Here is a 12144-nt window from a genome sequence, read left to right as displayed (position 1 = left end):
GGTCCCCCCCAGGCTGGGCTCGGAGCGGCTCTTTGCTGTTACATATAAAGATAAGGTCAAAGTGCAGCGGGAGCTGGTGGCCGCTGGCTTATAGATTGACTATTTATAATAGCTGATCTTTAATCCCTAGAACATACACTCTAATTCTTGCACATTCGTATTAAAATTAACTCTTTCGCTGGCTCGAAGGGGGAGTAAGAAATGCGTTGCCTCTGCTGTTTGCTCCTGGGGAGCGTGGCAGAGGGAGGCAGGCACAGCCAGGGGACAGCTGTGGCTGAAACATCACCGGGAGTGCCTGAAACATCTCCCGAAGCTTTCCCGGTCAGGGTTAGACACTGCTGGGGATGCTTGTACCATTTCTGGTAGGGAGAGGAAAAGAAAAGAAATCTCTGCTCACCGTTCTGCATTTAGCACTTTGGGAATGACAAACACTTCAGAGCAGGGGGATGATCCTTTTCTTTTCATTCTGTGGTTTTAAACTGGGCTGTTCTGTAAATTAACAAATTATCACCACTGAATAATCATGGGATGTATTTCTTTATGTACAAGCTGTTCCAGAGTCAAGTGAGTGGCACATCTTTGAACTAAATATCTTTTCACTCTACCATATTCTCCCATATGTGACCCAAATCCACCCATGAAAGTATGGCAGGATTCCATAAGACTAAGGCAGATTTTTAACTTCATGCTTTTGTTTCTAGATAAGGTACTTAACTGAGTTCAATGTTGTTAATTTTAAAATCCTCTGGAAAGAGAATTACTTCAATATAAAGCATGTGATTGCAGAGTAAATCTTAGGCTCCATTGACCATGAAGGATAAAGAAAATCTTTGCACAATTATATATTATGCAATTTCATATGGGGTTACCCTAAAATCCGATTTTTTTCAGCTGAATCACCATTGTTCCCAAAATGTTTAACATCATTTCTTAAGACTGACTGATCTCTCAGAACTATAACAGCTATTTTATTCAAAACATAATTTGTGCTACAGACTCTTCTTACATATTTATTATATATTGTTCCTCTTCTCCAAACCTCCTGTCTGTTTGATGGCTGATCTTCACTCCAGGAGATCATCAGGACAGCGGGCCTTGGTCTCTTTTTGGAAAGCACTGACTGAAGCAGATGATAACAAAATAAAAAGCCAGATTAGAAGAGAAAATACAAGGTCTTGGTTTGAATTAGTAATACTAATAAACAGCAGGATTGAGCCAGAAGGCTGTAGGAGATGAAGGGGATCAAAATCCACAAATATCTGGAGATACAAACACATAGACAGGCACATCCACTGTACATATGCATGTGGGTCCTTGTGTATATGTGAGAGTGTGTGTGTGCATTCAGATGTTGATTCACTTCCTACACAAAGCAAGGAAGGGATTTTTCAGCAATGTTAGGGACTGAAAAGGATCTGGCATAAAACCAAAGCTGCCCAACTCTACCCTCACTAAGCCATGGGGACTATTTCTCTCTCCACAATGTTCTGGTTTGCTTTAATATGTTTGTTTCAGGGTATCCTCATCCATTTGTCTTCACTCTTAATGCTGCAGTTTTAATTACCTGACCTGTGAAATGTCTAATCTGTAGTGCCATTAAGATTTCCATTGAGCAAGCAAGCAATAGAAAGATTAATTCAAACCTCTTTTGCCTCCTCCACACCAAGTGTTCATGTAGGTTAAGGTTCAGCCATGATGAGATAGTTGGAAACTGTGTAAAAAGTTGTCTGAATGGAAGAACAAGGAGCTGCAGACATCCAACAGCTTCTGAAATCAAACTAAATGTGTCTGGTCGCTAATTTTAGGTGTCTGTGACTGAAAGTTTTGTCACATGTGTTGGACAAAAATAAAAACTTAAATAAAAAAGCTTTATGAAGTTAGTTCTTCCTGCTTGTCAGTAAAAAATACTTAATTTACCAGCAAAATAATTTTTTGTTGTTTTCCTCACACTAATGAGAAATAAGCAGTTTAGTATAGTACATGGAGATTAATTTTCTTGCCAACTGTGTGATTTTCCCCCCTTTTTACATTGAAATGGCAAAATATCAAAGCATTGATTTACAATTATAATGTGTAATTATCAGCAGTAGAGGATGTGGATTAGGTGACTTTTCTAATTTTTTTATTTCACAATGTTTCTCCTTGTGGCAAAACCCTTCAAATATAAATCTTCCCCCAACCAAATCTCACATTTGTCTCCACAATTTCCTCTCTCTATTCACCCTCCATGACAACATTTTTGAAGTCCCCAGCTCCCCACCACGTGCAGATTTGCTTCTCTGGATTTCTCTCTGCTCTAAACAGCTGTGGTGAAGGCCACAAGCAGTTTCCTCTTGGGCTCTCTCTCACTTTCACTTCCCTCCAGTCTCTGCCTGCCCTGAGCTTCTCTCCCAGAATTTAAAAGGGCCATGAAGACATTTTTGGAGGCTGGAGGTTGCATTTTGGATGTGATGTCTGTGAATAATCTAAACAAAGCCTCCCAAGGCAGCAGAGCCTGTTAACAGCATTTCTAGTACAACAGTAATGTCATTGACTTGTGCCTACCTTTGTACTTTTGGTTCATTTAGCAAGAAGCAAGTTATTGCCTTACAAATCACAAAGAGACCAATAAAATTCCTTATCTCCATTGTTCTTAATTTATTTTAATCTCAGTCTTTTGCTTGTAGAAATTAAGTTCTAATTAAAACTCATTAACAAAGGTCAAATTGACTTGACATATATGACTTTAAGCTGTGCTAAGAACTTTCAGCTATCAACAGTTATCTATTACTGAGAAATAAAACTCCAATAGCAAAACTGATATGAACTTAGGAGTTGTTTTTGCTGAAATCACACTGATTGCTATCTCACTTTCTAGAAACACAAGTTCTTATCTTTGTTAAATACTCTTTTATTGGCATGATCTCATTTCACAAAACTGCCACCAGACTGTTTAGAACCACGTCTCTTACACTGTCCAGATATAACTGCAAACACAGATTACTTATGTAGTTTGTTCAAATTTAAATAACAATAGTTTCCCTTTATTATTTTGACTAGATATTATTTGGGTCAAAACTGGTTTATCATACACTGTTTTGCTCATTATTTGGACAAAAATAATTGGTTGTGTAAGATTTTAATTTCCTTTATAAGATTTTATATTTGGGGAGTTTTTTTGTGGGATTTCACCATTTCTTTGATAAACAAAAGTATTGCTTTCCTTTTTGCAGTCATAGTTTTAATACCTACCACAAGAAATTTCAAATTGTTCATTAAAATAAATACATAAAGCAACTTAATATTAAAACTCTTCAAGTGCTGAGGCATGGAACTGCTGGCCTACCCACACTAAGTGTCCACCAGACTGAGTCTGCTCAAATATTTAAACACTAGACATTAAAACAAACAAACAACCACAGCCCCCACATAAACTTCCTTGCTGTAAGACTTCTATAATCTTATTTGCACCTTTCAACATCCCTATTTACAGTTTTAATATGTAAATTATACAGTTCAGTCATGTGTTTTCAAGTGGGCAGGATGTCAATGTGAAGGTTGGCATTAACTTCCATGACTGAAGGTGTAGAAATGGGGTCACAAATGGGTACAATGACAGAAATTCATGTTGCTGCTCTATCCTATCTAGTAGCTCACTGTACATCGTTGGGGGAACATGAAGAAAGACTCAAAAGGATTTTTTTTCTGGTTTTAGTAAATGCCAACTGAGTGTAGGGGCTTAGCACGAAAACAGTGTTGCCAAACAGAGAGGCTGCTGAGCCTCCAATCCTCTCATGGGGACTGTGAAGCTGATCTCTTTTGCAAGCTGTTGGATATCTATTCATAAGAGACATTATCAATGAAAACAACTTGTAATAGAGCTTTTTTCCCTCTCTGTTTCCATGCCCTGTAAGCTCTGAGATAGCTCATAATAACCAGAAGAAAAATGTGCAACCAAATTAAAAATAATAATAATCAAATTAAATAAAACAAACAAGAGGTGGAAACTGAAACGCCTTGGAAGTCTGGCCAGCTTTACACTTATGGAAGTCTGGAGAGACTGCAGAGACAGCGGCTGTAAATGATGGCTGTAAATTCAGATCCAAGCAATTTATTTTACCTCTGTGTGTGTAGTGGGTAAAGTTCAGTCCATTTGTATCTACCAGTTAATGTTTTACCTAAAGAGGGCACCTTTAACACTCTAACAGTTCTCTAATTAAGATATTAAAGCAATGGCAGATCTAAATTGTGCCACTTAGTCAAATATGATCACAAGGACACATGAGGTGTCATCAGGTTCCTGAGATAGTTCTGCTCCTTTCTGTGTGAACTTGGGGCTCAGTTTGGCCATCAGTAACCCCAGCTCAATAAATGTTCTAGGGGCTCACTCATCCTTCTCTTCCTGACAGTCAAAGTTCTGCTCTGAAGGCAATAACACAGGGGAAAGAGCTGGAAAAGAGGCAGAGACTGAGGCATCAACTGTGGCAGTGAGGGAAGGCCAGCCATGACCTCAAGGCAATGCCAAACACTTCCAAGGGGACAGTTCCTATGGGAAGACCCTCAGGGACTTACCCAGGTGATGAATTTTCCAATTAACCATACACATCTTCTAAACAGAAATGATGTTCAAACCAACAGCTCCTGAAGTAATCCTACTTATCTTTATCCTGACCCCATCATGCCAGGCATAAAGGTATAATTTAATTCTTGCACCCTGTACAGATAAGAATTGTTTTCCCTGTTTTTATAAACAAGATAACATCAAAATTGCAACTTGGCAGGGATCACTGGTAAGTTCAGTGTGTTGCCTCATGGAAAATTAGACAGTAGAAGCAACAAGACCAAACCCTTTTCAGTCAGCAATAGCTGGGTCTCACCATCAGGATAAGCAGCACAGGACAGCAGCAAGGAAGGAAGTGGGGTTGTGATCCACCTTCTTAAACTAATTGGCAAATGGGCTTTTTTAAAGCCAGCTGAAGAGATGGAAGGTGTAGGTGTGGGTGTAGAGTCTGCTCAGGACTGAGTACTTCCTACACATCAGGGTAACAATGTTCTTCACACTGCACAAGTTTACAAGACACAGTAAAATGAGGTATTCATAACCTTGTCTCAAGTTCTTGATACCTGAAAATAATCTTTTTTCTACCTCAAAGTCAAAGCAATAGAAATAAGTTTTCCATTTTTATGTTTATTCAATTAATAAATTAAACACAGAGATGTTTATAATCCTGATAAAAATCAATATATTACATCCAGTAATATTCAGGAATTTAAAGATGGTAATATCCTCCTATAGAGAGTAAATTTACTTGCTCTTCCTCAAGGCAAATGAACAACAGCCAAAATGAGCAGGGGTGTGATTTATTCCTACTCTTTGGCAGCTCTTCACTTCCTTAATTCTTCAAATCTAGCACTTTCTGGTCTCTATTATGGATTGTCATGCTGTTCTGCAGTGCTACAATTTGAATCCCATTCTCAGGCTGTCATGATGCAGCTGTGATCTGAGATCTGCACTGGGGCACAGACCAGGACCACTCCAAAACCAATGACTGCTGGCGTAAGAAAGCTATTTTTAAAAGAAAGTCATTCTGCTGAGGAAGAATGCAAAAGACATGTTTCCCACAAGAAGGTAAGTTCTAGGAGCACTGTTTCCTTGACATCAAGTGAGTTCTCACTTATGAGTGAAAAGGGTTTTCAGAAGTTTCCCTCTTCCTGGAGACCCTAGCTGCTGATTTTGATGCTTTAAAAGCAGCATTTTCTTTTCATGTAAATGCTTGTCTCATACTTGTGGCAAACAATAAACTGACAGAATGCTTTCCTGGCACTAAAGTATAAAAAGTCAACAAACTGCCAAAGAGGGAAATTGTCTTTCTTCCATTCTCCATCTGCTGCAGGCAGCTGAAGGGTAACTTATAGCAACCGTAGATTAGGAAAAAAATGCACATTGCTATAGAAATTGCCAACAGTAGGCTCACTTGGAGAGCTTGGCTTTATTTGTAGACATTTCCAAACATTATTTGTTCTTTTTCAGGGCCTATTTCAAAGTCCATCAAAGCCAGAGACAAGACTTCCATTAATTTCAATGCCTTTGGAGCAGATTCACAGGGGAGAGCCTGTGGCACCCCCAGCCCTGGCATTTTTAGTATGTTCATGTAGTCAGATTTCCAGCAGCAGAGAAAGAACTGGACAATGCTACAGAACACATTCATCATAACAGTGAGTTCCTACTGGAAATGTCTGTATCACCAAGCCAGTACATTGAAGTACAGTCTCCTGCCTGTGCTTTCAGAAACAGGCTGTGTTTTTCTTATCTAGAAGGATAAAGTGGGAGGGCTGGGTGCCAGCTGCTGTGAAGCCTGGCAAGTCAGCAGGGCCCAGGAAGAAGCAGGGAGTCTGAAGAAAGCATCATGCAAACACACAGTGGCCAATTAACTTAAATGCAGCTGCCCTCAGCTCTGGCTGCTGCAACAGCTTGAATATAAAACACTTGGATTGGGTGTTCCCAAACTGAAGCCTGTCAAGATTTGTATGGGGCCTGAAAGGGACTCCTAATTTGCAGACACCCCCAAGAGAAGCAGCTGATAATAGTAGTTACACAGTCTAATCTGGGAAGAGGATGGGTGTCTGGGCCAATTAGGTAATTAGAATATGGATTGGCCTTCTTCAGAGCTGGGAAATCCAGTCAGAATATTCACATCTTAGCTGCTCCATGAGCTCTCCCTATTAATCATCAGAAATTCATGTGGGATCTGCTCCAACAGTTCCATAGCTGAACTCTTGATTTACAGGTATGGTGAGAGGGAAGACATCCAGAACAGTGTATTTTCTTCTCCTTTCCTCTCATCCCCCACTAGTTTTCCACCCATGAAACACTTTCCAATTAACTTTATCTTGAAAACCCTGATAACACTCCTGCTTTTTCCTGCTGAGCAAGACAGCCATAAAGTGGAAATGCAGAAAGGTTTTGGGATTGAAGTTCACTCTCAGATATTGACTGGTTGCAGTGCATGCACTTGGCTTTGGCAGAAAGCTGGAGCTGGACTGGCACACTGCAGGGATGGGCACTGCCTTCAGCCCAGCAGTGCAGGGCAGGAGGAACTTCTGCAGTGCAGGAATCCATCAATCACACACTGCTGATTCCTCTGTGCTCTGCTAACTGGCTCACTAACCCATGTCTAAATATAAATGCCTGTTCTTCCAGTTTCAGGTTATGGTGATATAAATTAATAATAATGGCATCCAGCTCAATGGAGTTAATGCCAAGGACAGGAGGATCACAATAGCTAAAATCCTTATTTGTACTGTGCTTCTACTAAGCTGGTGGCTTTGTAAACCTGATGGATATCTTTTATAAGGAAGTTGAGATGCATTTAGAGATTTCAGCTCCTAAATGTTGCTGGGCTTGCTTCCCAAAGTCCATCATCAGCCTTCGGAACGTGCTAATAGGGCTCTCAAGTAGTTCTGATGATTAAAGCAATATTTCCCATCTTTCCTAAATCATTGATTTGAGTTATGGCCTTCTCTTCTGCCTCCCAGCAGGCATAAATACTGCAGCCCCAAAGAGCTGAGCAGCTTATCCTTTAAGGGAAGATGGGAGTATTTCACTTGGGGTGTGGAATTCTAAACAGACACAACAGTCCAAAATGAATCTTACTTGGAACAGCTGAGATGAATCTGTGTAACCATGATGAAACATGTGTAACCAGGAGGGCAGGATGGATCTGATACAGTAATTATAGACATTGCATTAGCATCTAAAAGAGGCACCTCAATAATTATTAAAAACAAAACAATCCAGACTAATTAAATGTATCTAGAGAAGCAGTGAGTTTTCTCATCTCACAACTCCCTTTCTCTTTTTTTTATTCTCACTATTTTATCTCTTTGCTGTTGTAAAGACCCCCCAGCTTCAATGTTCACACAATGAAGCCTTTGATGTAGGAGCTTTATCTCACTTTTCCACATGTCCAACAGTAGCATATATCAACTTTATCTTCTCTGCTTACAAGGAAAGCAATGATTTCATGTCTTCTCCTCAAACTGATCTCACATGGGATGTGACATTTGTACAATGGAGCTCACAAGGGTCAGTGCAGGGCCTCAGCATCAGCACAACACCCCCCAGGCACAATCACAATTATATATTAGAAGTTCTGTTCTGTCCCATGCTCTATTGCTGCTGTTGTGGCAAGCAGCAAAGAGGAAGGAGAATGCTGATGACATGAAAGGATGACATCTCAAGCTTTTGAAGAAGGCAGCAAAAAGAGTGGTGTCCTGGTAAGCAAGATCAGTGTAATGCACAGCACTGGGCTGAGAATGTGGCTGGGGGTCACACTTCTGATTTCTCTTGCCATGAGTTTGGCTGTGGAGGAAACAACTGAAGAAGGAATACCTTGTTCAAAGTACCAGCAAGCTTTCAACCATTCATGCTATGAGTTTGTTAGACTCCAGCAAACCTTCACAGGTGCCCAGAGCTGGTGTGAGAGAGGAGGAGGGCATCTTGTCTTTATTCAGAATGAAGAAACTCAAGAGTTCTTGCAAAAACATATTGCTGAGGATCAGGAATGGTGGATAGGACTGATCTCCAACTCCTTGCTGAATGAAACTGCTGATGGTAAGTGTTTTTAAAATCACATCTTTAAAATTGTACCAGCTCATGATGCTTTCTTAACGTGGTAAAAAATGCAGTAAGTCCCTTTGTAGATATCTGCTGAAAAGCCTCTTTTGTTGCTGTATATTCAGATTTATATTAAGATGTTTAATTGCCTGCTTCACTTCCTTGTTGCATGTTATCATCCTTTCCATTGGATCTTGTGGTTGTGTGAACACATGGTGAGTGAGAGCAGCTTGCTGAACCAGTGAAACAAATGTGCTGGGTTAGGTCTCCAGTGGAAGCCAATTCATCCCACTAGGAAGTGCTGCAAGGTGTGATGCAAGGGAAATGGTGAAGTCTGGAGGCTGGGAGCACAGGTGGAAATGGCAGTGTATCCTTTCATGATTGTATCAGGTTCAGTACAAAATGGAATTGAAGATCATTACCCAGCCTAAACCATCTCTGCTTCAGTAGGAGCAGGGCTACAATCCTGCTCTGCAGGCTCTGACTCTAATTGTGTTACTGTGGAAAATAAACATTCAGGACACAATTTCTCTGTTTGCAGGGTCAATAACTTGGCTGGACACTTCAAGTATCATCTACAGTAACTGGTACAAGGATCAGCCATCTCCCTTCTCATCCATGTGTGGGTACATCCTGAAGAATGCCAAGTATCAGTGGGGTGTGACTGAAAATTGCAGCCAGGAATTTGACTTCATTTGCGAGTTTGGTAAGATACACAACAGCTGGAACAGTGAAGTGAGTGTGCTGTGATCACAATGGGGCATAAATTGCCTTGTTGCTATCAAAGTGGCTGGGAAATAACTTCATGAATCTTTCTAAATGTGAACAAGCAAAAAGTCATATAACCCCAGCAGGTGCTCTTTTCCCAATGTGCTGATAAAGACCTGATCCAAAGAAGGAAGAACCCACAAATCACTGGGAGATGTAGGTGCTCAGCAACCAGACATTAAGGCCCACAGTTCCAGCAGAGGGTTGATAAAATTGAAATGGATCTGAGAGTGAATGTAATGTGTAGCTATCCACATCTTCAGTGGACATTAGCTGGCTATGTTAAAGCATGGCTGCAAGAATAAACTCCCACAAGACCATAATACCTGGGCTACGTAGGACCCGTATGGCTGTACCACAAAAACACTCATTGGTGTGTGCCAGAATCATTTCCATTTGTAACTGAAGCAAAAATACAGGCAGGCTTCCAGAGGCACCACTCCTTGCAGCCTGGAGTGAGCAAAAGTGAGAACAAGTTTTTCTTGTTTCTTCTGAGACCCTTCCACCATGTGAAGTTCAAGGTTTTCCCAGGTTAAGGAAGCAGACAGGAACCTGTACTTCCTGTGCTCAGACAGAAAATCCACAGACATTGTGTCACTCAAGTTGTGACTTGGAACAAACAGTTCTGGACAGGAATGCTGGCAATATCATCCCTTTAAACATATAGATATGAGGGGAATTTGTGCTCCTCCCACTTTGCAAAGGAGTACTTTAAACTGCAGCAGGAACTGGGGTCACAAGCACTGGAAGGACAGTCTGGCTGTGGGCTCACTAATATAAAATCCAATCAAGTATGCAAGTACAGGTTTCCACAAGCCCTAGAACTGCTGCTGCCCTGTCCAGCAGTCTGCTACTACTGACAGAAATAACAAGTTGTTCTGCAATAAGCAAAGCTAATGAAGTTTTGTTTCCTATCCAGAATTTCTGCTCCACATCCCCTCCCTACTCTCCTCAGCACTCTCAGTTCACCTCCATATCCCAGCAGGTCCCACCTCTGCAAATACTTTTCACTACCTCAGCTCCCTCCCCACAGCTGCTCCAGAGCTCCAGCTGTATGTGCTGGTCACTTGAATTCCACGTCCATGGTATTGATGTAGCTCGTTCTCTTCTCCCTAGATATTGCATTTCATGAAATTTTAGGGTGTTGGAACTTTATACATCAAATTTAGCTGAAGATGACTAACATTAAAAATGACTGGGGGAGAGGAAACTGGCAGACAGCACAATCCCTTAAGCTTATTTTTCTAGCAAAAACAGACTAAAATTATTTTTCCATTACAGCCACAGTAGACAACTGTCTGTTTGTAAGGAAACTATCATCTGTTACCATAGGATCTGACTGAGAGCCCATTAAATTCAAAGAGCAGCAATATCCTACACTACATTCATCATTCCACTGCCCAAGAAACCAAGACCAGATCAAGGCAATTCTGCCATTTGGTGTTCTGTAGTTTAGCAGTTTATTATAGTAAATATATATGTATCAAAGTAGGCTTTTTACCTACACACAGACCAAGTTTTGTCCATCTTTCCATGTAAAAGTTGCTGACAACAGCAAATACTGTGAGAAACCTGCATATAGAGAACAAAAAAAAGGCATTAGATAATGGTCCATACTAGAATTTACCAGCAAGTTATTTTTCAAGCTTATTTAGAGAGCTCTAATCTGCAAACTGATCATGTTGCTATAGTTACAGCCAGGCTTAGCTTTAGCCTTTAAATAACAATAGCACACAATTATTGCAGTGTGCACACACTGGCACTGTTAATCAAGGGACTTGAGGGGAATGAGCCAAACAACAACGGGAGGACAATGTATTTAAACCTGAAACAGCTGAAACAAAAACATCCTTTTGCAACACTCCCATATGAGAGCAGTTATTCACATCCTCCTCTTCAGGGTATTAAGCAGCCTGATTACTACATGAAACTAAGAATTCTGAAAGATAATTAACTGTCCCAGATTAATCAAAGAATGAGGTGTATGTACTTAGAGCTATGACCTTACCCATCTGAGCAGTCCTGCTGAATGAAGTCAGTCAAATATCACACAGGAACAAAGGAGCCTCTGTGGCAGAAATGGGATCAACTCCCATAGTTAATATGCAAACTATTCTCCAAAGCAATTACCTGAATATTATGCAATCCATACATCTCTCTCGGAAGTGAGGAGCAACTTTAAACCTTCCAGTATTTCAGGTCAGACAAATGCTAAGAGTTTTTCACAAAATACTATCTATTTTTATAATTAAAATATTTTTGCTTATTGAAAACATCCTCAATGTTTTAATGCAGTAAAAACATAAATCTATTAATTTTGACTCTTTTGTAATTTTTTTAATTGTTTCGCTTAAAAGGGAGAAAAGGGAAGAAAGACAAACAAAACAAAATGGACATGGAGTAGGATTGTAACAGAATTTTTCAGAAATTGAAAAAGGTAATATTTGGGGTTTTTATCTCCTATTAGAATCTGACCAGAGCATCGCTTGTGATAATTCCAATGCCACTGTACAGTGTGGATCAGGAGAAGTGATTCAAATTGAAGAGAGCTTCTATGGGAGGAAGACCCCTCACTACTGTGTGTCAGAGACTCCTCTGCAGTTTGAGAGAGATGAAGGCTGCAGCTGGCTCAGTGTCAAGGATGAAGTAGCAGGTGGTATCTCACAGCATTGCTTATTAGAAACACAGGGCATGGACCAAAGTTCCTCGTGCCTCGAATACTTTATCTTTTTTCCAGTAGAGTTTGCAAATGGGAAAGTGGATTATTCCTAAAATGAAGG

The 12144-nt window shown here is 40.3% G+C and overlaps 1 protein-coding gene across 1 annotated transcript in view; it reads left to right on the top strand.

Annotated features, from left to right (window-relative positions):
- Window positions 1–8144: 8144 nt before the first annotated feature.
- LOC132079133 (polycystin-1-like protein 2) overlaps window positions 8145–12144 on the top strand; it is a 35780-nt gene continuing 31780 nt past the window's right edge. Inside the window, 4 exon segments of the mRNA XM_059481597.1 lie at window positions 8145–8204; window positions 8206–8593; window positions 9138–9302; window positions 11832–12017. Of these exon segments, the coding sequence (XP_059337580.1) occupies window positions 8145–8204; window positions 8206–8593; window positions 9138–9302; window positions 11832–12017 (799 nt within the window).

Source organism: Ammospiza nelsoni, chromosome 13 (assembly GCF_027579445.1).
Source record: "Ammospiza nelsoni isolate bAmmNel1 chromosome 13, bAmmNel1.pri, whole genome shotgun sequence".
Lineage (NCBI taxonomy): Eukaryota > Metazoa > Chordata > Aves > Passeriformes > Passerellidae > Ammospiza > Ammospiza nelsoni.
The sequence above is the reverse complement of the archived record's forward strand: the minus strand, read 5'-3'. Positions and strand labels throughout refer to the sequence as shown.